Source organism: Coloeus monedula (genome assembly GCF_965178545.1).
Source record: "Coloeus monedula genome assembly, chromosome: 3".
Classification (NCBI taxonomy): domain Eukaryota; kingdom Metazoa; phylum Chordata; class Aves; order Passeriformes; family Corvidae; genus Coloeus; species Coloeus monedula.
Window position 1 is genome coordinate 4,468,881 of NC_138783.1, and position 27,996 is coordinate 4,496,876.

Here is a 27,996-nt window from a genome sequence, read left to right on the forward strand (position 1 = left end):
TGCAGGAACAAGGCTGTGACGGTCTATTTTTATATATAGCTACGCTATACATTCGCTCAGCTTGAGGTCTGCTGTGCTGTTACTGTTGCCAAAGCCTGTGTGTCCTGCGGCTTTGCATTCCCAGCATTGTCATTCCTGGTAGTGTTCTGCTTTCCACGACAGGATTTCCTGGAAAAGTATCAAAGCTGTCTCAGCTCTGATACATTTGTTTGGCAGCAATCTGTCCCACACGCTCTGTGAGAGTTCAGTCACTCAGCAGGCACCGTGTCACCACTTCTCCAGCTCTGGAACTGGGAGCTTGACAAATTCAGCTCTTTGAAAAAGTAACAGACGTCACCATGCTCTGAACAAACAAGATGGGAGCAAGAAAAATACGTAAATTAAATAAGTAAAAAAATTAGGTAAGTAAATAAAATAAATAAAGAAACCAGAGAGTGATTTAGGCTTCCAGATTTATTCTCACTTCCTTGACCAATAAAGTTGACCAAGCAGTGACCAAGCATTTACCTTGTGACATTTTTTGCCACCACAAATGATCATTTTGAACTGATCTTGTAAGTATAAACTCAGCTCATTAAATGACAGATGAAAACAAGGAATTTAGTGGAAAATGCTCCTGATTTGGGAAAGTTGAAAAAGTAATTTTGGTTCTTTTCTAGAGCTGTGAACACTTTTTGTGTGTATCCCTGAACATCCTTAATTCAGCCTCCTTATCCTGAACCTAAGGATATTTCCATGCAGGATTCATCTGAGACTGACAGGTTTCCTGTATGTGTCTCTGTTTTGGCACAGCTGTTTCCTTTTATATCCTGGAACTGTCCTGGGGATCACTGCTGCAAGGGGCAGATGCAGCTTCTCCTCACTGGAACATTCAATCTCAAAAGCCAAAGGGGGAGGGAGGGAGGCAAAACCCCAAGTTCACGTGCAACATAAAGCAGAAGAACCAAAGGCGTGGTTGGATTGTTCTCTTGACAAAATCATCTAAAATCTGTCTCAAAGTCTGTGTTTCTGTGTTTCTAAACCAAAGGGTTCTGCAGAAAGAAGGTGATTACAGCAGGTCTAGGTGAGGCAGAGGTGTGTGGGTGACATGTGAAGGGCACGGCTCGTGCTGGTGATGCTGCTCATCCACCTGGGAGGTGGCTGCAAGTGCACAGGGTCTGGGATGTGGTTCCTGTGCTGCCTCAGGGACTGGTGAGCCAGATTTCTCCAAAAAAAGACTCCATGGAGAGTCATGGACAGCTGACAAGGGTGAGGGATTTTCTTGAGGTGCTGTTGATGCACCATCTACAAAGCCCCATCAGCCTTGCTTCCTGCTGGTCCCTACTGCACTGCTAAGCCATAATTTTCCCCCTGGTTACCATCTGAGGGCAGAGGCTGCTGAGGTGCACACAGTTTGCCCAGGAAAATTGAAATGCAGGAAGTGAAACAAGGACAGGAGCTATCCCAAGGCTATCCCAAGGCGGTTGGCGCAGATTGCTGACCAAAATGGAGCACAGGTGAAGAACAGAGAGGCTGATTCAAGAGGAAGGGTCTAAGTGCAGACAGAGACAGGGCAATACCTCAGGTGGGAGCTGCTGTCTGTCCAGGGGGTGATGAAGGGCTCCCTTAGTGAACAAACAGCTGTTGTGCTACTGCAGTGGAGCCTGTGCATGGGATCACCCCAGTGAAGCACTGCACAGTCCAGCTGGAAAAGAACCCACACATGTGAGAGTCTTTCATTAAGAGTTTTGCTGCTAACCAAACCAGCCCAGGTTTGATGCAGAAATCTCTTTCGGAAAATTTTAACCTTTTCCTCTACTGCTGTTGCATTATTTTCAAAGTATGATGCAACACTCATTCACAAAATAATGTCTAGCTTATAAGCATTTTTGTTCACATGTACAAACCCCAGTAAAAAAAGTTGAACACAATATATACACTGGGAAATATAATCCTGGAATAGGTGTCAATAACATGATTGTTCTGTAAAATAATCCTGCCCACGTTTCCCTTCAGAGATCTCTTCCTCCTCAAGCGAGGTGTGTCTGCATTGGAGATGTTGGTTTGACTTGTCCTGGTCTCATTCTCCTCACAGGGGTCTGGGAAGGGAGTCAGGTCCATGTCCACATCCGTGTCGTGGAAGCAGCCGTCGAAAGCCATTGCTTGCACTGCGTCCATGCTGTACATTCCTGAAGCCTGGCAACAAAGGAGAGTTACTCTGTGTCTAGCAGGAGCCACTTTGGCAAATCACAAATGAATAAAACAGAAAATAAAGAAAGCTTTCCCTTCAGTGTTGTTCGCTCTGCGGACAGCATGTGGAGAACAGGGCTGTCTCACAGTATGGCTCTCTGTAGGGCCTGCCCCCTTGAGCGGGACACGAGCAAGGAAATGTCATCAAATGTCATAAAACACACTTGTCTGCCTGATTATTGCCAGCTGCTGGCTGGCAGTACGTGCCTCAGGTTCTGAAACAGAAGAATCAAACTCTCCTGTAGGTCTGTGTTGCTGGAGTTGTGGGAAATGACTTCAAACATTTCTGGGAGTAGGTTTTTGATGGGATTATCAGATCATGTGAGCAACATATGCATCCTTTCTGTGTTCTTCCCTTCATGATATTCCAGCAAATGAGTTTACACAGGGGATATTCTTCAAGCAAAGGTTTTAAGTGAGAGCTTCACAGAAAGCAGATGTTTAACTTGTGTCTATTTCTACTTCAGGCACGCTTTTCTAAAAATGACCCTGGTCTTGGGACAAAAAAGAAACAGGAAACAAGGAGGAATATCATATGAGGGCATGCTGAGGTCTATTTTAGAGACAGGAAAAATACCTTGATTGATAGGTATTTGAAAATAGAAGGAAGGGTATATTCCCCTGAGGGGGAAAAAAGGGGGCAAAAACATATCCCTAACCTGTGCCACAAGAAAAGGGAGAGAAAGCACGGACCTTCTCAGGATCTCAGAGAAGATGACACTTTGTGTCCCTTCATCCAAGTGAAAAAAAACCAAGTGAGATACAGAGTGGAGACAGAGATTGTTACTGTTCTGTTATCACTGTTATCACAGAGGTGTATCACGATTACTCTGTAGCTTCCAAGATGCTTTCAGAAGGCAACAAAACACTGAGGGTTGTACCTTGCCCCTTTTTTTGAGTTGTTTTCTCTCTTCAATCGTGGTGAGATAGTTCACTGCTGCATACTCGATGACTGACAGGAAGACAAAAAGGAAGCTGATCCATAAATACACATCCACAGCCTTTATGTAAGACACTTGAGGCATTGAGGCACTTACTCCTGTCATGATGGTCGACATTGTCAGCACTGTAGTTATACCTGCCAGAGTGAAAAGAGAGGTTATCACAGCACTGGCCAGCTGGTTCTGTTTAGCTCATCACCACTGCTTGGACAGCACAGCTTTGTGAGGGCATGTGATTGACACCCCCTTTAACTTCTTCACACAGGCTCTGAAAAGTGGAGTGAACCATGAAGGACCCATCACACACAACACTGAGGGCTGTAAATCATCTCTCTGCTCAGAATGGCCACTGAGCAGCGTAAGGAACACTTTCCTGTGGCAGCTTTGGGCACAGCCACAGAAGTGAAAGCAGGTTTGTGGTTGTCCCTCACCTCCCAGAGCCAGGGTCACCACTGCACATTTTCTTGTCCAGGAGAATCACTAAACGATCACCATTTCCCCTCCCAACCTTTTCTCAAATTGTACTTCTTGAGAACATGTATCAGCCTGTATGCCTCTGTCATAACTCCATGGCTCTCTAAAAACAATCTAGCATAAAAATGTTACAGCCACTGAAACGAAGAAAAAATTACTGTTTGCCTCAGTGTGACCAGAATTTCACCCTCATCTTTTCAATCTCTGCTCTTACATTGGCTATTCATCTCATTTTGGTTTGCTCTGGCTCAGGAAAAAAAACCAACACCCAACTCAGGCCCTGCTTTTAAAGAAATCAGTGTAACTCTGGAAGTGAAAACATCTTGACATCTGTGAGACAGCACTGTCAGCTGGGTCTCTGTAGCCCTTCTCCAGTTCTACACTAATTCAAGCCCACTGGAAAACACAAGAGTTTTCCCCCTCCCTCTCTGCAGGCTCCTTAGGTTGAAGGATGGAGTTTGAAATACACCATATAAGAGGAAATCAATTTATTTAATATACATATACTCTAGGCCAAGAGCTAGGCTTATTAAACTTTGTTGTTAAGGTTTGCTATAAATTATGTATGATTATGCTAATGAAATGTGCTTTATTCATAGAACTCCTGATGCATAACCTTCTGCAGAAATCCATACATAAAGAACATGATCAGCAAAACTATCCTGACAGCATTAAAAATGGCCTACTGAGAATTAAAAAGTTATTTTTAAAGATTAGCTTAAATTTCTTCTAAATAAAATAAATTGGTAGATGCATTAATAAAAGTAGCTAGGAGGTACCATAATTTGTTTTCAGATTAACAAATAGATTTATATCTCATGAATTAATAGCTTTAGACTGTGCCAATAGAAAGGGACCTGAGTTCTGTTTTTTCTAGATTGATAATAGTTAGAGAAAACTGAGGGCTTTTGTCTAAGAACTATGTCAACATACAGTTGGCTTCTGGGACCAGCATCAGTGAGAAGAAGGAACGGGAGCTTCCTTATTTTAAAATGAGAGTTACAGGACTCAGGTGCATTATGGTTGCATCAGATATCTTAACAAATTCCCATCAGATCTTCAGCGATCCTAATTTTTGGAAAAATGTACTCATTCCAAGGCCATCAGCATTATATTCACATCAAAGAGAGTCTTGAAGTGGCATCCACTGATTCACCACTGAGAAAAAAAATAAACTTCTGTAAAAAACACTGTAGTGGGTCCTTTTCTCCTAAGATGAGGTGTTCAGAACTAAAACTGCAAGAGCAGAAAGTTGCCCAACCTAATCTTTGGCTTCCACCAAAGATTGTGTGCCTTGCACAGATGGGACACCAAACCAAACACCTCCAAGGTGCCCGACAAGAAAGGCTTTGCCACACTGTCTCCAACTTGGTAGGAAGATAACAAGTATTTCTTGAGAAAAAGAAGAGCTGCAAAGCTTCTGCAGAGATTGTGCTACACCTCACAATCCATGGATTTGGGGAGGGATCTGACTGCCTGCTACAGCTCGTTACTTTGCTGGGAAGAGGGAAGGCAAAATCAGGTTTTGAAATTAAGTAAAATTCTACATCAGGAAAGCTGCAGAATCATCCCTTTTTTTGCTTCTGTGGTGTGTGAGCTGTTTTCAACTATAGCAAAGCCAGTCTGAACAAACATCCCCTTTCCAAATGTAGAGATTGACTGCAGGTAATGACAACAGTTCTAATAACAGTGCTGTTCAGGCAATTACCTGATATTCTTGCTCATGTCCTGTGTAAATAAGAAGCTAAAGTACCTCCAAACCCTCCCCTCTCCGTTCTATACTCCCCAAAGACTATACAGTAAGGATTTACCTAGTGACACCCTGGCAGGAACAGCTCTTCTATCAATCCAAAAGGAAACCCAAGACAGCATCACCATCAGCATGGCTGGGAAATAGGATTGTAGCACAAAAAAGAAAATATGTCTGCGAAGTGCAAAGTTGATAAAAAGTCGATTGTACCAACCTATTGGAAAAAAGGAAGAGGAACAGGTTAGGCAAGAAGACAGCTGTGTTATCTGTGAGCTGCTCGCTGGCCCCTCCTTCTGGCAGGAGTGGTGTATCCACAGCAGGAGTAGTAAATGCCTCAGACATCTTGCCACCACCTTAGTTTTACACAGTGCTTTACAAACTGTCCATCCTCCCTCATTTATGGGAGTGAAGGGTCATGGCTGCATGTATAAAATACTCTGTTATAACTGAGCTGGGGAAATTGAAGAAATTAAACAGACTTCAAGTGAAACTGCCAGAAGAATACAGACAGGAGACAATTGTCCAGTGATGCCAACACCCTGCCTTGCCTGAAAAGCAGCCTGCTGCAAATACCTGAGAAGAAACAGCCCTTCCTTCTTTTTTTCCGGTCGGAGCCACCTGCCTGCCTGCCGGCCCAGAGCTCACTTCAGAGGACAGGGTGCCATCTAGTGAATTGTGGGGCGTGCTCTGCCTGTGCAGCACTGCATCCGTGCTGTACCTCCTGTCATGGCAGGGAAACCAGGTTACAGTGAGGTAAAAAGGCAAAACTGGGTGGCTGCACAGCATCTGCCTGTCCAGGACAGACAGAAGCATCCTGTGTGAGCCTGTGTTGGAGCAGTCCTGCCATCACAACGAGTGACTCTATAGGAAAGAACATATCAAAATGAACCCCAAATAATATTAAACACTCCATTGTGTTTTCAGCTGTGGAGAAGGTCTTTTGTTTTACAGATTATTGTCTCTAAAATGGATTTAAATTGTTGCTCTTCCGGAGGTCCAGGAACTCCAAAAGCCTAAAACACTACAGGTGTTGTTCACTGAGATTCACAGGAAAGGATATGCAGAACCTGAAATGCAGAAAGCTGCTTTGTGGGAACGATGACTCCCACTAGAGTGGTGCTGATTGTTCTCCACTATTATTTACTTGGAGGGTAATTTTTCTTCCAACAAAAAGCAAAATAAAAGAGCAAGAGGAAGTGGAACCTCCTGAGCAAAACAAAATCTCAAAGCTGAAGCCAAGTGTAAGTCTACAAAGCACAGCATTCTGATTAAGATGTGCTACAAGCATTATTCAGGTACCTCCCAGTGGTCCCTGTGACTCAAAGAAAGTCCTTCCTTTCACCTTTACGCTGCTGAATAAGCTCACCCTCAGAACCTCTGCATGTTAAGAGTTAAGCAGTTACACTTTGCAGAGTCAAAGATGCTGTGAGGATGTTGCAAAGCCCTGGGTGCAGGGGCACTGTGAGGGTGCACTGCTGTGCACAAGGCTCTATTTGCTTGCATAAGTGTTTTTTGATGAAAATAGCAAGGCAGAAAGAAGCCAGCTGAGCTCCTGGAACCCAGTTTGATGGAAAATATCCCAGACTCCTTCTTGCAACAAGGACAAATTTGATGTAGCTCTCAACAAGGCACAGTTATGATAGCAGGGTATCACTTGCCCTCCTTTCACCTGACAGTGGCTCTTGAAAGATGGAGCTCTGTTCTTCGCTCACACAGGAGCAGGAGATAAGGGTGAAGAACCTTATCAAGCCGTGAATTCCTCACTTCTTAGGCTGCATCATAATTTAAATTAGAACTTCTGCATTCAGTATCAGCCACTGCAAACTTGAATGGCGCTTTTTTGAATGCAAAAAGAAAATAACATTTAAATAAAATACACCAAATAAATCGATCTGCTGCTTTCCTTAAAGGCCACCTTTTCCAAAGTGTTGTGCACTTCATCATATTAAATGGAGTAATTTCTCTTTTATTCATCTGTTCTGATATAAAGGGCAATATCCAAACTGAAATGAATTGACTCAGATTGTAAAGTACAACAGCAAGAGTGCTGTCTTCTCTGGTTAAAAACATATGGTTAGACTACTTACATAGAGAAGTATCCCAAAATCTATAACTGCATGTAAAGCTACAAGAAAAACAAAACCCACCTTGCATGAAATCAAGACTACAATAAACTCCTACAGCCTTGTGCCATTTGCCAGAAAGTATAGAGCAAGATCTACAGGGAGAAATAAAAGCCTGTCTGGGGCAGATTAACTTGAATTTAAACTATGTAGCACTGACATAAAGGGATGCTTTCCCTGCAACTCTATGTATAAACAAGGAAAATTAAGCAAATAATGAATTTGTCCTGAATAGGTAATAAATGGTCTCATAAGAAAATCATCCAGTTAGCAGACTTTTAGTGACATTACACAGCTCCAAAAATGAGGATATTTTAGCCAGTAAAACACACTGGAATTCATATTTTTGCTTTCTAATATCTGACCCTTTAGGATTTCCATTTTCAAGCTTTTCTATATAGCCAGGGCATAAAGATTCCTGTAAATTCAATACTCCAATGGCTTTCAGAGAAGCGCCACAATTTTGCAAGAGCTCATAACAGCATGTATTTGGTTTTTGTGCATTTTTTTTACAGGTTCTTAATGTCAGATATGAAGTCACAAGTATTATCATGGCCTTTCTTTCCTAAAATAAAGTTTCACATTGGTAATGCAAAGAGAACCAAGGCCCCAGACTCACAAGACCTCATTTTAACTGATCTCTCAGCAGCCACAGTCATTTACTAGCCAAGAATTTGAATGTGAAAGACATTCTGCATCATTTTATCCTGTGCTTCTCTCTTCTAAGGAGAGAGGCTTACTATACCAGTACTGCTGTAAAAAGCAAGTCCACTGGAAGCACTAAATTCCTCGATGAAGAACTGGGAGAGGGAGATCTGCTCGTCTGTGCTCAGGGACTTGTTGCCATGTTTCCAGTACAACATCAGATCATCTTCATTGTATGCATCTGTGAGAAAGCACAAACTGAAGTTACGAAGTTACTAAGGTAAATCACTTCCTCTTTCCTTTCTTAGGGAGAGGAGACCACTCAACCAATCTGGGAAAACCCTAAGGAGACTTTTTTTTCACCCTAGTTTGTCAGTTTGTTGACATGAAAGAAGTTTGCAAAGACTATGCTCCATCTTGTTCCAAGTTCAGCCCCATCCTGTGCCCTGCCAGCAGCTTACAACAGAGGCAGGGATGAAAAAGTAGATGTTTCACAGTAACACAAGCACCCATTTTCATTTTTCCAACAAGTCAAATATTGACATTTTATTTTGCTTGTAATTTGCAGGTTTTTTCTCAGGAAAAAACCCTCATGCTTTTTGACAGATTTTTAGATTTAGGCCTTGGAATTAAAAGCCACTGGAAATAAAGCAGGGTGCATCATGGTTTTTCTACCTTCCCAAAGCTCACTGAGTGCCAGAAAGATCCCAAATTGCCTACAGTTCAATATGTACATGCTGAAGGGTTCAGGTCACACATCAAAGTAAGTGAAGGAGGTATCATTCACAAGAAGGAATGCTGGTAAGAACGCACATGTGAAGAACAATTCAAAATTAAACTTACAGCTTTCCAGTTCTAAAGAACAGTTCTGTGTGTCCAGAGGAAACCTACTGAAATCCATGAAGCACATAGCAGAAACTGTTATTCTGCAGATGGGAACAGAAAAACAGAAACAGAATGAAAAATTTCAGACTTTCTTTGCTGTGCACACACTTTAGTGAGATCCCCAACCAATCTGCTTTTTAGAATCCTTTTGATTGAGGTTTTCTGCCCTTTTAGATGCTTCTAAAATAGCTTCAAGATGGTGAGATAAAGTTAAATCACTGAGAGATCAACTTTTTTTAAAAAAACATAAATAGTCTTTATTATTAAGTACATTGATTTTTAAACCCTAAATTTGGCCTGATCCTTCATTAGCCTTTCATGCATTTTACTTTGAAGGTTTGCACTTACGAAGATTAACAAAGGGAGTTCACACTTCTTGACTGGATTTCTCATAGACTGAAGTAGACAATATTATAGATTAGAGCAAATATTATTCCAAGTGCTGTTTTCCCAGCTAGAATAGTTACAGTATTTAATTGCAAAAAGATATTAGCTGCAATTTCTGCAAGCTTACTCTCCTCTTAAATGAAATGCTTTATATTGTAAAAAGCTTAAGGAAACCCAGGCAAAGACTATTTTGCATTCCACCTGCTTTTTCACAAATGTTTAGAGGACAAATATCCCTTTGTATTCAATTAAAAAAAAAAAAAAAAAAAAAAATCAAACTTCCCAGGGGCAGCAACTTAAATATGGTAAATATTGCCAGACTTCCCTCTCTCGTCACAGCTTCCATGGCATTTGATGGTTTAGTTCATTTTTTTCAGTTTTCCCCAAATGGAATCCTACAGGAATTTCAGTGACGGTTATACAAGTGCCCTTTGAAAACATGTGATCAGTAACCAGACTGTAGCTGAATTTTTACAAGTGTAAGACTTTACTGGCTTGAAATGAGATCCTAAGAGTGGGACATGCACAATGACTAAAGGACCAGGGGAACAAGAAGAAAAGAAAGACTATTTTAGCAACAGATCAAGATTTTTTGTTTCACTTTGCTTCTAAAAAATCCTCGATGCCAGGCACTGAAGAAAAATGGTGAAATATGCAGATTTATAGCATGTAAATATTTGGAATATAAGGTACTTATTGGATGTAAAACTGGCAATACAAAAAAGGGTGTTTTAAGGAACATCTAAGGAACATTCCCTACTTCTCACTTGGAGAATCACTGATATAAGCCTTAGTGTAAGGGTATAGTTCCTCTGATCCCTCCCTCTCAAGAATCATGGAAATGAATAAAGCAATAAAATGCACGCTTGACCTCATTGTTCCTTACTGTTAGTGTGATTCTTGAACATGCACTACTTTAAAGTGGTGTACAGCTGCTGTTGTGAGGATTTCTGCATGTCCTCAGGAGACAGGAAATAAATTCATTAATTGTTGGAACAATTATTAGACAGCCACAATCTCAAATGCTTCCATAAATCTTCAGACTGTCCAGATTGGATGAAATATCACCTCTGTGCACAGGGCTAATTAGTAACAAACTGGATTTTTGCAATGCACAGACCTCAGATTGCTTACCCTAGGGGGAAAATTCCTCCATTAAAACTATTTCTGCCACATCATCCAAATCTCCTTCATGAAGCAAAGCAGTAACATGCAGAGGGAAGGAAGACACATTAATGACCTTGCTATTCCAGTGCTGGAATTGCTGTTTCAGTCTTCAGTTCCTTTCAGTCCCACAACACTGCTGGTATCAGCACCAAGAATCTGCTCTCTGCCTATCTAGAGCCCTGGTTTGTATCACTGGCATGTTTACTGTTAAGCCAGGCTAAAAATACCTAAAACAGTTTTTAAAGATTCAGGTTAAAAAAACAAACAAACAAACAAAAAAAAAAAAACAAAACAACCAAACCCATGGTTTTTCCTTTGCTAATAATTTTTGCTTTACTGTACTCAGTCATAATACTGCTAGAGCCACTGGCAAGGAATTAACACTTGATAAACTCCCTTGACAGGAAACAATATCTGAATGACAGAAAAAATATGTTGTCAATCCAAAATTTCTTTTTCCACTGGCACACTGGTCACCAATTTCCCATTATGTGCTGCCAGGGGATTAATGCCAGTACAGTATGAGAATCTTAACTGCAAGTATTGCCAGTACTTTCAATTACAGCCAAGACATGACAATTGCAGTCATGGATTTTCTTAGGGAAGGGTATTTCCTCACCTCAGACTGAAGAGGACGTTGCCATCGGGGTACACTCGCAGCATGATGTTTTCCACAGTTGTATCATGGATGAAAGATCTTTTGGAGTGCACAAAAAACACATCAGGTACCCAGATCTTTTTTATCAGCCGCCCATCAAAGGTCATGCTTTTGTTTTTGTTGCTACGGAATGAGAGTCTCTCATCCTTCCAGTAGTGTCTGAGATACAAAGTCATTGTGAAGTCCTTTGTTTCATTAAAAATAAAAGGAGACAATGCTTGTTTTAGTCAAGTGCCACAGAAAACACTACAAATTAATCAATTCATGCAAAGGATCAATTTCTTGTCTGGACATTATCTGAAAGATCGTTAATGAGAGGAACCAAGCACCACTCATTGAGTTTGAATGTGAATATTGCTGAGACAGTGGTTGTTTGCCTTGTCCCTGGTGTCTCAGTCTGAGGTTCAGACTTCATTTATCCTCAGATAAAAATTCTACACATTTCAGTAGTCTTCTGGACTGTGCCAGCTGTGCAGTGATAAAGAAGCTTTAAAACCAACCAAAGATAAATGGAAAAAAAAGTTTCCTCTGGAAATCTTCACAACCTTTTCCAAGAATGGACTGTGGTTCCTTTACGATTCCTTTACAAAGGGATTAATTTGAGTTCTTCATGAGCACTTGGTCAATTTTTAAAATTCATAAATTTGTACATTTTACACAAATATTGTACAGAGGTTAAATCTGCACATTTGTGAATTAAATGCATCATAAAGAAACAATATGATGAATTTCATAAGAGTAACCAATTAGATTTTACACTAACTACAACAACTACAATTTTTTTTAAATATTAAAGACTATTACAAATACTTTATGATTCTATTTAGAGAAACACCACGACTGCAAATAAACATGTGGGAAGAGACAGAGAGGATGCTGCAAACCCAGTGTGAGCTTCGGCACACCCTGACTGCTGTGTGTTCACCTACATAAATTTTGTATTATTAGGCAGACATCATTTATCTCAGTAGAACAATTGCTTCTGATAAGAATACTGTGAAGAGACTTAGATCTTCCCCTGTGATATGATTTTATGGCCCTGTAATATGATTTTATGATTCGGGTAGGTTTGTAAAGGAGTGCAGGAGTTCATACTGACATTATTAGTGACAATTTGGGCTGAGGAATGAACCGCCTGCATTCCAGTGCTACAGGCCCTAATTGCAGTGGGGTGTGTCTCCTTCCCAGGACCACTTCTGGAACTGATGTTTCTCTTTCTATTTGTTATGATCACAGCTCCACCCATGCCACAATTATGGAATATTCAGATTTGCATAAGCAAAAGAAGCAAAGGACATGAAGCCTCATCGTGTAAGGTGCAGAGTACTAAAACTCCTGTGGAAACCCAGGGTGTTTACTGAATAGTTGGAGTTTTCAAACCAGAGCACTATCCACTCTGAACTGTTCATCTGGCCCAGGAACAAATTCAACACTTACTAGTTTAAATGCATGCTTCAAGGCAAGGATGTGCTCTTTAGGGTTTGCTTTCTTTAACTATATTACTCTCTATCATCCATCTGGATGTTTCTGAACCCCTTGTATTTTTACTGAAATCCCTTATTCCAGTTCTACTCACCATGTCAACTTCGGATATGCTGTCAATGCTCTCCACCTGCACATCAATGCCTACAGGTATTGGTGACCCTGCATGGGAACAGAAAAAGGGATGAGGAGCTTAAATCCCTATTTTTAAAGGGAAGACTGTGCAGCACCAGCAACCTAACAGAGAGTACTCCATCCCAGCATTTACTGCAGTCTCTCCACCTTCGAACACTGAATGATAAAAGGCAACAAAGTAAAACCTGATGCTAAACAGTTGTGAAAATAAGCACAAAATCTTCTTTTTGCAGCCAGACCAGTTGTTATTGGCACTGCAGTCTGGCCAGCAGGGCCAGTGTCCTTGTGCTGCCAAAGCTAATGACCCCCTTGGAGTGCTATTCAAACCACGACAGGAAAAAGCTGAGTAAATACATGAAATACATCAAAGATTGCAAAGCTTTCTTACCACTTTCAGTGCTTATTCACAAACAACATATATATTATGACTCTTATTATCTTTAGTTACTGAACTGTTTAAGGTTTGGTATAGCTGCTTACGAAAAAGGATTGCTTGCTCACTACCTCACAAGGGAAAAGCTGTACACACACTAACCATGTTCTGTCACCATGTTGTGTATTTACTGAGTGCATTTCAAGGACGAAGTCACTCCAGATCAATTAAAAATCACAGCAAAATATGAAATTATTTCTACTCTTTTCAGTGTGAAATATTTAGAATGAAGGATCTAGTTCTACATGGGTTATGTACCTGGGAGATTTTCAGCAAGCACATCATTCCACTAATTGATTAATCACTTCCTTAGAGGGGAAGAAGACAGGAGTATGCATCTATGCATATACACAACACCACCCCAAGAATATTCTGCATTTGGCATGAAAATCAGTAGTAATTACTGGGGATTCCAATCACTTTTGTTAAAAAGAGCCAGTTAAAATATTTTTGCAGTACGCATTTAAAATAACCTGTTAAAAACACAAATACAAGGAAGTCTGAACAGCAATAGCTTTTCTAACCTGTCTTTTTCTTGTCTTTTCCTTTTAGCCCTGTCAAGCCAAAATAGTCCAGGAGCATCACTCTTGTGATAACCAGCCACGGTACTGTGTCCCTTTTTGGAATTATCCTTAGAATAGCAGCCTTCGAGGATTACACAGCTGCCTCCACTTCTTACCAGTAAAGATCTTGAACTATTTTAGTGGTATTTTTAAATCTGGCTCTGTAATCTCTTGATTTTACTTGTCTTTTTTTAATGGAGAGGCTGTCCCTGCACAGAACAGATGAAGATGGATCATGCATGGAAAAGCAAGGTGACATGTGCTCAGTTAGCAGGGCACACCAGAAAATATTTAGGCACTGACAAGAAGACAGGCTCTTCAGCTCAGAAATCGTTCTCTGAGAGGAATGCCTCCCTCAGCCTCTTGGCCAAAGCCCAAAAGCAGATTCAGGATGCCAGACAGCAAAGTTTGTTAGTAAAACACCAGGCAGCACTTTGGAAAATGCTGCTTCTTTTGGAGAATACAGACAGCACAGACAGCTGCCCTAGAGGCTGATGCACAAGACTATCAATGAATATATTCAGCCAGACTCCTTCACACAACACAATAAAAGCTTCTATGCCTCTCCTAAACTAGTTTTGCCCACTTCTTGCTTTGTCTTGATCACACCACACAAAGAGTTTACTTACACTACATACCAACTTGTACCAAACACTGGGACAAAAGTGTCTGGTTGTAATCTGAGTGGAGTCATCTTTCCTGTATTCCACTGAAATCTTGTAAACTAAACATGGCTTTAGCCAAAATAGAAATCACTGTGGTATTTATACCTGATGTGAGCATCACTCACAAAAGGCATTCACACATCATTTAAATGCAAACAACAATTTATGTTGAATTATATGGGTGGAACAGGAGGAGAGCGGAGCAGCTCTCAATATCAAGAAAGGTTTTACCAGTTCCTGAGTCAAGGATAAAGCTAAAGAAAATAAAGTTAAATGTCTCCCATCAACATTCTTCAAGCAAACAAGGCGCTACCCACAAATCATATCCCAGAATCAGACATCTGACTTTCTAAGCCATGTGGCACGTTTAGTCAGGAAAAGGCTTTTCTTAGTTACAGCTGCTCCAAATGTGAGGATAGCAGTCCTAGTATTTCTTGGCATTTCAAAAATTGCAGACAATTTCTTACCCAAACAAACACTATTCCAGCGTGGGCAAAATTTCCTTCAATAGTCCAACTCCTCTGGGCAGATACAAAGGACCTGATACAAAGAACTAGAAATCAGTGGCAGCTTAGGGTTATGTTGGTTGCATGCACACAAACCAAAGTGCCACTTATCCATAAATACACAGAGACACTTGATTCTTTGAAAGGGCAGCTTGTACTGCACCAAGTAATATTTATAAAACCATTATATTATAAAACCAAGTTGGTGGGGACAATGAATGGCATAAAAGAGATCAAAAGCCATGGCCAGGAGAAATAGAGTGAATGATTCTAAAGTGAATTAAATAAAAAGGGAGCTGTTACAATTAAATTTGCTCCTGATTAGGTAGAAATTCTAGAACTGTGAAATGGACTTCTTGAGAAGAGATTCCTGTTAAGAGACTAAAGACCTTACTCATGATGCTCAATGAGAAAACACTGTCCAGTCTAGCATTCACCACAGAGAATTACTGAAGCACATCCCCTACCCCAGCCCTGACCCATTACTAACAGATCAGAGAAGCTGCAAGTATTTCCTTCCTATTCTGACTCTATTTTGGCAACAAATATAAGTACACAGTAAAGACACTAAACACTGCACATGTATGCAGCCCTGATCAGTGTGCTGTTCAATTCCCTAATCTGGAGCACTTTTATATTGTTGTCACTAACACACCCCATGAGATACCTACTGGCCTCAGTCTGGTCTAATCCTTCTTGGTTTCTGGGAACATCTGTCTGTGTGATTAAAAATCATCTCCACTAGAAACAGGAATAATTAGCTATTGGGAACAGGCTGCTAGGAATTGTAATTTCTTCATCCGTTCAATTTGTTTTGCCACAAGAGGATGTTTTAAAAAAAACATAATTTCAGTAAGATTTGAAAAGGTTCCTAAACCAGCCAGAATAGGAAAGCAATTCATCCACCTCAGTGTCTGCACCACAGCTTTCTCCCTGCTACACTAAGATTTTCAATCTCTGGCTGACCATCAGACAACAGCATCAAATTCACTTTAAAAAAAAGAGTAACCAGAGCAAAGCTGTGGTTTTTATTTCCCAGTTTGACAAAACTGTGGATGGCAGAGAGGATTTTGTTATTAAATTGAGCAGCTTCAGTTGCTTCTGGAGGGTCACTACAAATCATTATTTTAGAGGGATTAGTGATTTTCACAATGGAGGCTCTGCAGATTTTCAGGATAATTAATCCTCAGCAGAAAAAAACAGCATTGTTTTCAGACAGGTTTATCTTCATGCAAGCCATTTCCAGTCTTTTATTTCAAATGTTTAAGCATAGCAAAAGAATGCCTTGATAAGCATGGAATTTTATTAATAGATAGTACATCAAGCAAATTCTGTAATACCCTTTTTAGAAGGGATATTATGTAAAAAGGATATCTTCTCAGCATTTTTAGGATCAATTTCTGCAGTAATAATGACTGGTTTAGTGAATTCTACAGTATTTTTATAACCAGACCTTTGGGCATGCAACAGATTGCACCTGAAGATCCATAAAATAAATGTAGAATTTAGAAACAACTGTATCCCAGTAGGCTTTGTAAGAGTGTATGCTGAAAAAAAAAAAGAAGGTCTAGAGAAAACTGCCAGTAGGAGACAGAGACCAGTGGAGAATTAAGAACTGTAGTAGGACTTAATTCTAAAAAAAGGCCTGTGGGCCTGTAGAGGAAGAAAAGTGGATAGAAATGTAAACAAGCTCAAGGGAGGTGAAGCTTTGTGGCTCTATTTACTTTCTTCTGGCAATGACAGGAACATAATTACTGTCAAAAATTTTTTCTTCTTGTTACTATTTTGTTTCTTTCTTATTTATGTGAGAAATGGAGGTGGTCTGCTATTAGCAGTAACCAGCTCTTGGAACGGAAGAATTAGCAATGTGAAAGAAAAAAGTACAGAGGATGGCTATTAGAGGTCTTGCACATAATCAAAATATTTCCCCTCTGTCCTGGGCCCCCAGCTACTCCTTCCAGTACCAGATGATAAAAAGCCATTCCACTTTCATCAAAATGAGCCTTCACCACAACAAGAAGACATTTCTCATCTTTCAGGGAGAGATGTGGTACAAAAAAGAAAACTTGGTGGCAAAGAGCTATTAGAACTGCAGCACTTCTTGAACGTACACGGGGCTGTATTTTCTTTCCTTTCCCATCCCCCATTTCACCTTCCCACGAATGTAAATGTTATTAATTTATTTTGAAGAGGGAGGAAGCATAAAGGGGAGTGATCTAATGGCATTCCTGATCCTCTGAAAATTCAGAATTAAGATTACTTTAAATTGCAGATTGGGATGCAAATTTTCAGGAAGGACTGCTACCTCTTGACAAGCTAAATGCTGCTAAATTATTTTCCATCATCTCTCATGCTTGCTTATGTTATTATCTTCTATATTGGTTGAAAAAGAAGAGATAATCAATTTTAAAACTTAAACTAACACACTGTTAGCATATGAAACTACTGGTCCTTAAGACACGATGTAAAAGAAAAAAACAATATATATACACATATATACATACATACAACAGCATGTGTTACTTCTACAGTACTGTGAAATAAGATAGTTCAGAAAATAAAAGGATAGAGATAAATAGATGTATAATAGAATAGAAAGTAGACTTAAAGCATTTCTAAGACCTCGCTCAACATGCAGTTTTGGCTGCTATGGCAGCCTGCATCGTGGCCCTCAGATCTGTGCTGTTACAAATCAGAGTGTGCTGAGAAGTCTCTGTTCATTGTCTGTGCTCACCCTTTCTTCCTGAGTTTAAAACTTGAGGATAATCATTCCAAGAAGTGCTGGCAGCATAATTTCATTTCTTACTTTTTCTCCACTCTCCAGTTTAAGCTGCCTTCTTGCTTCCAAGCCAAACAGGACCATGACATTACACAGAAGGCAACAATCAAACAACAACCACAACAAAAAATTCAGAAAAGGAAAAAAACCACCACCACCATCAACCAACTTCCACCAACAACTCAAGAGCCTAGCTTAGGGTGGAAGCACAATGTAAAAAGGTCAAGTTTAGGTTTTTAAAGTTTGGGTGTACTGAATTGTTGGTTTGCCTCATTCAACATCATTGTATAATGAACTGCAGACAAAGTAACATTTCTATAGCCAAAGAGCAGGATCAGCTTGCCAGGATCAGCTTGCCAGCAGTTTGCTGGGTTTGCTTCATCTCAATGCTCTATGTTTCTCTGGCTTTGATCTCTAATCTGCTAATAAATGGACTATGTCAGGACTAAATTTTAAAATCTACAGTCAGAGTCAAATTCTGATCGTGCAGCTGGAATGGCACTGCCAACAGAAGAATCAACAGAAGAATGCCAAAATAGCATCAATAGCAGCAGAGTTGTGTTCATTTGATCAAAACCTGGATCTGTCACCTCCACAATTATTTCCACTAACACTGCAGCCAGTAGCATCAGTATCCAACAGTTCTACATTCATTTCCTCCAGGTTTTTACCTGTGTATGTTTGCTCAGTTTGCAAATCAAACTCAGCATGTTTTTCCTTTGTAACTTAACTGTAAGTACCAAAATCTCTGGGTCCCGTGGTCTGCTCATTTACACTGCATGTGTGGGGCTAAATGAAAAACAAACAAGGCAGACTTAGATTTAAGAGTTCCCTGAACTGAGGAATCTCCAGCAGTTCAAAACAGCATGAATCTTTCAGCTACTTTTTCTCTTAAACTGGTGTAAAGGATGATTAACCTTTTCAGGCAAAGGGGCACAGTGGAGCCAGATTAACAGAATCGGTCATTCCAACTCCCTGACATACCCAGAAAATCACAATGGGGGTATAGGAGAGGGAAAAAAAAACACCCCTCTTCTACAGGTAAAGAATAAATACTTGTTTTTCATACAGCTTTTCTAATCTGGTTTTTTTTTGCTGTTGCAAACTGATGCATTGTGCTGAGCTGAATAAACCATGTGATGTGGCACATGACAGATACAAGCCCTTCATAAGTCACAGTGCTGAGCTGCTTCATTAAATTTGATGAAAACAAACCCAAAATTTCACCTGTGTTAACAGCACAAAGCCACAGTGCTCTAAGTCTTGATGCAGTTAAGGGTTATGCTGTAACTGCTGCGGCAATGACTGTAGCAATGGCATGTCTAATTTCTCCTTCTCTAGGTAAGTTTCCTTCTGCTGTACACAATCATCAGTGTTCTTCAGAGAAACCCACACACCATGTGTGCTGTCATAAAAAAATCCCATGGATGTTATTCAGATTCATGTTTCAGTAGAGAAATTTGTCCACTGATGGTCACAATTGTGTGTTAAATCTCTGCTGCTGCCTTATGAACACGAAACCACTCCTTATACTGCAACACCACTGAAATCAATGCTAAAACAGGAACTATGGAGTATAACTTTGGGATTGACTCTCATTTCACTTTGACTTTTTTCACTCTGTGCTGTAAAAATGCCAATGGATCTGTTTTAGTCTAAGAGAGATTCACATTCCACACATTAAGAGAGTTCTGAAAATTTGGAAGTATATGAAGTATTAGACTGAAAAGGTGCCTCCCGTGCCGCTATGGCATGTGGGTGACAGAGGAGAAGCAGAGCTGAGGCACTCTCCTGCTGAAAGCCATTTCTGAAAGACAGGAGTACAGCTGAAATCACACCCAGGGCAACATGATGAGTGAGAGGCCTGTGCACTGAAGTCAGTGGAAAAACTACAGCTGGCTTCAAGAGGAACTGAATGGGCTCTGTGACAAGTCATCTGCAAATAAAAGGACAAGGCAAAAAAGCCTGGTACAGATTTTCTGGGTGTAAAAGTTCCTCACTGCCCATGGAAAATTGCAATTGCCAGATCACAGGCTATGTTCTCAAAGCTGCTTTTATGCACATCATCAGTGCCGTTTTCTGGGATGATGCAGAGATAAAGCACATCCCAAACCGCTGTCTGCTCTCATGGAAATCCTACTTCCTTTCTGAGGTGACACTCTCAAAAATTTAAATTCCTTGTGAGTTAACAAGAAGATGTCCAGACTAACAGATATTAGATGAGACAGGTATTAGGCAAGAAGTAATCTGAACTTCTGTTGCCAAGAAACAGATTGTATCTCAACTATTGCTCAAAATCAGGCAAGGTTTTTGCTATCTGACATGACATTTCTATAGTAACAAGAAACCCTTTCACATTTTCCCAGTGCATCCAAAGAGGTTCTCCTTACCCATTTTCCCTCTTGGCATGATCACCAGGCCCCAGATCCCAGTGGCTGGTGTCAACAAGAGCAGCTCCCCAGACCTCAGCTTGCCTCCCAAATCTGTGTTGGTCTACACAACTGATTTATTGGTCCTCATATATTTTATTTTGCTCTCATAATCCAGAGTGGTTCAGTCTATTTTCATGAATCATGAAAACAGAACTGGTGATGCAAAGGCTCAGACAAAGCTTATTAGTGGGGCAGCTTTCTCATTTTCCCTTCCATGAAGGAGAGTCAAAATTGAATCTAAACTGTGAACATCCCATTGACTACTCCCTTGATCCAGATGCAATTTAGTTAAATGAAGAAATAATCACCATAGTGCCCAAGAGCACAGAAACAACATGATAGTAAATTGAAGGCCTGTGGGTCGTTGGTTTTTTTTTAAATTTTGTACACAGCAAACAGATTTAGGAACTGATGGATCGTTTCAATCCCTCAAAATAAATCTGATGACTTTGTAATTTGCTAATTGCTACTAGACTGTGCAGTTTAGAGGGATACCTTAATCACTGTTCTCAAAGAGCCTTATTCTAATAAAATGTTTTCACTTAGTTCTGCACAACAGACAATTTGAACAGTTTCTCCTATTGATACACTAAACACAATGAAGCCCTTTGCCTTCAAGCATTTCTGTGTTTCTTCTTTCTTTACTTCCTCAAATACAACAAATGAGGTGTGCTTCCATTAAGTCTGTCATTCCATTTTAAGTGACAAAGTTCAAGTAAACTTCCAGAGAGAGGATACACTCTTAACCAGCACAGTGCAGGCACGTGCTGCTTACCTCCAAATCCAGGTCTCAGTGCAAAGTCATGGTCCTCTATGTGAAGAAGCTGCTCAGATTTAAGTGGCCTGACTTTCGTGCTGTCAAGTTTCCTCATTTTAATTTCTCGTTTGCTATGTTTAAAAAAAAAAAAAAAAAAAGTGAGAAACTTAATTTATTTCTTCTGCCCTGACATTCACAGTGCTAGTCACATGAAATAGGGACCTGAGAATACCAGACAGCTGAATCTGGAATGTTAAGGGTAACAACTGTGCTAATAAAGCTGGACAAAGATATATTGGGAAACGTTAGGAAATGAGGTAGGAGGGTGCCCAGGTCCATGAAGAACAACAATTATTTAAAAAAATGACTAGATCCTCTTCTGCTCTCCTCAGAGATTGTAGCTATCATTATACAAGAGAAGAGAGCTGTTTGAAGTTTGTATTCACATAAACACTTGCAAATCAAACTTGGAAATAACACCACATATCCATGGTTTAACCACTTCATACGTTAACCATTATTATAGAGACAGTTACTCCTTTTATTATAAATGTGGGATTTTTCATAGGAGCTCAAATGAGTCCATAATTTTTTAGAAGGACTGAGAAATGATGATCCTGGATCTAGGGACTTGCAGGTGGACTGGCTTTAGGTGGAAAGAGAGTAGGTTTAGGTTAGATATCAGGAAGAAATTCTTCCCTGTGAGGGTGGTGAGGCCATGGCACAGGTTGCCCAGAGAAGCTGTGGATGCCCCATGCCGGGAAGTGTCCAAGGCCAGGCAGGATGGGGTTTTGAGAAAGCTGGTTTAGTGGAAAGCATCCCTGCCCGTGGCAGGAGGGATTGGAATGAGATGATCTCATGATTCTATGTTCTACTGTACACATTAGGAACACCTTTCTCACAGAAGTGTTCTCATGGCGAGAACAGTGGAATGTGGGCACATACTGCTTGGGCAGGTTTTGAGACTCCTTGCACTCAGGCTGTTTAAGAATAGATCAGACATTTATTTGCAGGAATGACTTGAATACAGCTGCTTTGCCACAGGCAAGGGACTCTCCCTAGACACAATTTCTTTCATGGCTTCTGTGATGCTCTGGGACTTTGCTGGCAGCAACTCTAATTATTACTTTCGACTGAATGATAGAAATCTGTTCTGAAGATTGGCCTTGTAGTCAAACACTGCTTAAGGGAAGGTATGGAATACCTTAGGATAAGGCGTATGCCTCTATTTGCTTATTTTTCTCCTTCCCTCCCTTTTTTTCTTAATAAAGAAGCCCAAGAAATTACTTTTACATTGCAGGAATGATGAGGTGGCTGCTGGGCTACTCAGAACTGTTGGGCTTGAACAAATTAATTTACCTTAGTATTCTTGAATGTGTCTGGCACTGTTGTCTGAATCAAATTACCAGGGCAATCAGAAGGTCCATGAGGCACTTCAAATACAGACTTTAGTTTTCTAAGCATGAAAATCATGTGATGCTGAAATGAAAGCCCATGCTTCAGAGAATTAAAATCACCACAGAGCAAGCCTGTATCAGGGCAGAATGGGCAGCAGAACTGAACAGCTGCAATGCTCTACATGAGGAAATTCTGCTGCTTGGGATCCGGGAGAGGAGAAAATGATGAATTATGTTCATAATGCCATGGCACAGCTAATACAGCTGGAAAGCATGAGGTTATTTGTCATCTGATGTGCCAAGGAAAATGCCTGTTGGATGCTCCGACGACTTCACTTGAAGAAGCAGGCTGGAACTCTGATTCATCTATTACAACTTCTCACAAGAAGCAAGTGTGTGACTGAGGAAGACATTCCCGGGACAAGAGAGGGAAACCATGAGCTACCAGGGCAGGAATTTTTATAAATAAGCCACTGGGAAGAGACCTTATGGGATTTTGATATTCCTTCTATTTTCCCAGATGAGGACAAAATAAACAGACACAGCACCTGTATGAAAAACATCTTTTGTGCCCACTTATTGAACAGCCTATTCAAGCTGATGTTTTATATACAAGTAGTGGAATTGTATAATTATTTCTAGCTGCTATCAAAAGTGGTTGTTCAACATAGGCAAGATCTTGTAGGAATCAGAATAGCATTTTTATTACAAACATGTTGTGTCTTTTCTTCAATACCTTCAATCCTTCCTTTGGCAGAATATAAACCTTTACTGAAAAGGAAAATAGGTTTATATGCAGAGATATATTTTTATGGTACTTGGAAGGAATTTCATGGACACTGGTAACACTCCATCTGTAAAGGCACCAAAACTTAATAAAATTTTCTAAGATAATTAAAAAATAATACACTTCTCCTTCACATTTTTTCTCCTTTTGCTGCTCCCCCAGCCCACGGCTAAGAAGTGTTCTCCAGCAGATACTCCTTTAACATCAGCATCTGGGCTCCAGATGTTGCTCCCTGGCTAAGAGTTACAGAATTAAATTCTCCTCACTGCAGCACTGAAGTTATTTAACTGTTGATTCAAAGGGAGTTTCATGCATGTATTTGTTTACTCCAAATAAATCTAACTATTCATCAGCACTACAGTATTGTGAAATCACCAGCAGGTGTTTTCTTGAGTGCTCCTTCCCATGGTATCAATTCCATTAAAAAGTGGGAGAAACAGATCAGACTAGCCTGAGTCTCAGAAAAGCTTCCTGAGATCAGTTAAGATAAACTTTTCATTCTTACAGAAGCACAGCAAAAACACAGATCATATTTCAGTGGCCTGGCACTCTGGTCTCCTGATTGTGCAGATCTGAGCAGCACACCACGGTCTAGGGGTCTGAATACAGCCACTGATTCTACACATTCATGGTATGGCAGATGTCAGGCAGTGGTGTTTGAGAGGAAAAGCCCACACAGAATTCCAGAACCATTTAGGCTGGAAAAGACCTTTGAGATCACCGAGTCCAACCACTCACCCAGCCCTGCCACGTTCACCGCTAAACCATGTCCATAGGTGCCACACCTACACATCTTTTAAACACCTCCAGAGTTGGTGGGTGAATCAATCCCCTTTATGGGGGCTGGTCCAGGGCTCGACAGCCCTTTTGGTGAAGAAATTTTGGTGAAACCATTAGCAGATGGTTTGGTGAATCCATTAGAAGACAGATGCACCTAAGGAAAGGAAATCTCTATTTACATCTCTCGGGTAGTAGAAACAAAGGGAACTCTGACAGATGCCTTGGTATTGGTACAGATCTGGGCAATGATAATCATTTATTGATCTCTGTGAGGCACATGCTCAAGAAACTACTGCTTTCAGTTATAGCTGTGCTTTCCATGACTGTATTCCAGGCAAGGTTTTACATTATGCAAATTAAATGGCAATCTATGATTACTTCACAAAAGAGGTCATAAAAAGCACTTGAAGTGTTTCAGCTCACATAGGGAATTCACTCTTGTTGGTACTTAAATATTAAATTAATGGGAGCACTAACTTTTTGGCTGAAATAAAGTGAGGAATACTGTTTCGACACTTCCCCACCGAATGCTGTTGTATGGACCTTGGCATTTGCCAGAGCTCTCAAAGAGCAGTTAGTCACTGCCTACAAAACCAAAGCAGCTCATTCTGAATTAATTAACAATAGACAAAGATCTGTCGGGATTTTAAAGACAAATTTAGCTGCTCCTACCTAGCCTTGAAAACCATTAGCAAATGAAAGGTAAAAGGTCTGCTCAAGGGTACTTAGACCATTTTTGGTTAAAGCATTTAATCACTTAATGCCATCAGTGTAGCTCCATAAACCAATGGCATTCGTGGGACTGATGTGGTTTGTGTCCCATCTGGTTGTCTTTAACTTACCAGGCTATCCAAAGTTTATGCTGGTTCAAGGAGGAATCGGACAAGTTCATGGAAAAGAAATCCACTGAAGATCACTAAATCTGCAGAAATTACATCCAACACAGGATGTTGCTGGGGGAATTTGGTGACTTGATACAGCTGTGAATATTAGGGGACAATATCTTGTTTGCCCTGTCCTTATTCATCCAAGCTTGTGCTTGCAAGCCCTTGTTATAATAAATTATTATATTATATCAGTATAGGACGGGGATCCCTGGAAAGATCCTTCTTGCCTGTTCGTCTGTTTCAGAGCTCTGCTAATGATATGGTAAAAGTCCTTGTAGGAAACTAGAGAAAGGTTTTTTTCCCTAGCACCCTTTCATATGCAGAATGAAACTAGGTAAGTTTATAAAAAGAACACTATTACGGTTCCTTTTATGAAAAGAATACCCTGGATGTCATGGCCATAAGTTTCTTCCCAGTGCTGTGTCCCCAAGATACTCTGGCTACTACTAAATCAAAGGTATCCAAAAGGTAGAAGTTACAGAAATCTTATTCCAAGGGGAGTCTGTGGGGTTATCCAGCAGTGTGACCTCTTAAATGTTGTCATACATTTATCAAGTCTTGAAGCCCAGATAAATGAAATAATCAAAATTGTACAGTTCTCTCTCACACACGTGAAAATGCATTTCTAATTGTTCAGTAACGTCAGCAATATGTACTGTCAAAAAACCTAATATTTTGACAATCAAATGTTTTGTTCTTTGCTATAGGAAATGGACCATGACAATAATCGCTTTCTCATGTACTTTTGGTTAATGCTTTAAAATCTTCTTTACAGGAGAATGCAGACAAATAGCTTTGGAGGGAGAATTGGGTTACTCTATTAAAACAGTGGAACTTGTAGGTTAAGTAACATTTTCACATGGGATTCTTTTTAAAAGGCCACCCATTTAACCAAGGCCATCTGTCAGCTGTGTCCTTGATAACCCTAGTGCTGGCTGAAAGATTTTTCCCCAGAGAGAAAAAGGTGGAAAGTCAGACCCTGTTGCAATGTATCGGAGGATAATGCAGCCTTTAGAACAAAAGCAGAGAATAAAACAAAGAGAAATTAAACACATTTGGATCCTCTGCAGAGAAAAGCTGATTTGCAGCTGTTAAGCTTTAGGATCCCCTGTGGCTCAGACTCTGCAGTCTTCTTCCTGGTTCAAAATCACCAGGACCTGGGAAATGAGGATGTGGGATGCCAAAGGATGCCTTATGTAAAGAAAACTGCCACACCAGGCAGCACCAGATGAGAATGCAGTGCTGGCGTTCCTCCTTGTTCCTATTCTCTCTTTCTGATAACACACGTGTGCCTGTCTCACAGGACTGTCACATGGATCCATTGCATTTACCAGCAGAGATTTGTGACGATGGAGAGGACACTGTGCTAACACTGATATTGCACGAGGATGTTCAGCAGGATGCCACAAAATTTCCTGTCTCCTACCACCAGGTTTCCCTCTTGCTTTGTGATTTTTTATGTCAGTGATGGAGCAACTGCTCTCAGCTATGGCAGAACAGGATAAATGCAAACAACAGCAGCATATGCTCCCCTCTTAGCACAGACAAAAGTGTACCAGCTGAGCTTAAAATAGACCTTCCTTGCCACTACCACTAACAAGGTATTTTATTCTGTTTCCATTAGATTCTTAACTGCTTCCTGAGACTAGCAAAGCACCAGATTAAACTTTATGTTGATCCTGGGGCTAGTTCTGTTTATTTTCCTTTGTTGTTACAAATAACTGTGCACCAGCACTCCATTTGAAACAGCCTGCTGAAGAGCCATTCTTTTCATGAGCTTTTGGCTTGCACCAAACTTGGACCCATAACTTTGAATAGAAACTCAGAAGTACTGAGTGCCACAGCACCTCTGGGCACCTCTGTTGTGTCATCCATTACCCTGCATTGCTAAACAGGATTTTATCAAGACATGCAGGGTTCCAGAGACATTTCACTGCTGGAGCATTGCATGAGAAGTGATACACGAGGTTAACAGCTGTACACCTGCTGCAAAGCATGCAACTTGAGGAAAAAAAACCACAGCTTAAACACATCAGAGGAGCCCAGATATGTTAACTTTTCTTCAATATGTGATATTGTGCAAATAAACTATTTGTACACTGCTCATTTTGGGGGGGGGGGGGGGGGGGGGCAAGCACATTGAAAAATCTAAGTTATATCTCTTCTCCTTCCTTAAATGGAGCTAGTTATTTCCAAGAAAGAGAATTTTTCTTGAATTGTCACTGGCAGCCATTGGTCTGTTTACACAGTATTAGATTAATCTGGAAACAGGTTGAGAGACCTGACATGGCAGATGTGAGCTGCCTTCATAGGGGAAAAGCACTGACACTTTGCCCAGAAATGTACAGGTAAAAACCTCTGTATTCATTTTCAACCAGCTACTCAACTGGAAAGACTAAGAACAGAGACAATCTTCAATGTCTAAAAGCATTAAGTATATTCCAGAAAGGGAACACTCTGTGTCATCACTACAAATAAGGTGTCATTCACCTCATTTAGTGCCATTAAAAAGACTTCTGTATCTTTATAGTGGAGCCACCCTGCTGTTTAGGTAATGGAAGTCACTTCCAAGTCACAGGACTTTGGAAGGCATTTCTGCTTCTTATGATGGGAGTTACAGAGCAAGAATACTTGAAACATCACAGTAATAGTCTGGTAGCCTTGTATCACACCAGGTAAAAGAGCTGCATGTGGGTGTGAGTGGGTACATAACTGCATATATATGAAACGTTCATGAAATCAAAATATGAAATGTCTGGTTATGAAAAATTAATTAACAGTTCACCATTTCTTTGTTGGGAACACCCTATCAAAACTATGCATTCTATACAGCCAGAAACTGGAAGAACAGGACAGTGAACCAAAGGGATGTGTTGAAAGGTAGCTGACAGCATGAAGTTTACCAGATGAACACAGACAGATAAAGTCTATTTCTTACCTGTTATGTTTTCTTGAGAATGACATTTGTTGCCGACGGTGAAGACGGTGATGCTGACTGTGAGAACTGTGTAGCACTGCTGTTGGCCATAGGCAGGTGAGGAACAGAAGTTTCATGACCAGGACCATCTCTTCCAAAAGAGAAATGCACCTGATCACCCAATCCACCTTGCTGACTTCTTATTTTTAGTGTTTTT

At 40.4% G+C, this 27,996-nt stretch overlaps 1 protein-coding gene across 1 annotated transcript; it reads right to left on the reverse strand.

Moving 5' to 3' along the window:
• Nucleotides 1-1,872: 1,872 nt before the first annotated feature.
• On the reverse strand, nt 1,873-27,928 carry GABRR3 (gamma-aminobutyric acid type A receptor subunit rho3; the record flags this gene model as incomplete). Its single annotated transcript, XM_082277730.1, has 9 exons — nt 1,873-2,175; nt 3,111-3,307; nt 5,456-5,608; nt 8,263-8,403; nt 9,006-9,088; nt 11,221-11,444; nt 12,836-12,903; nt 21,030-21,142; nt 27,801-27,928. The coding sequence occupies 9 exons, from the start codon at nt 27,926-27,928 to the stop codon at nt 1,873-1,875; spliced, it is 1,410 nt and encodes a 469-aa protein (XP_082133856.1).
• Between the last annotated feature and the right edge of the window lie 68 nt (nt 27,929-27,996).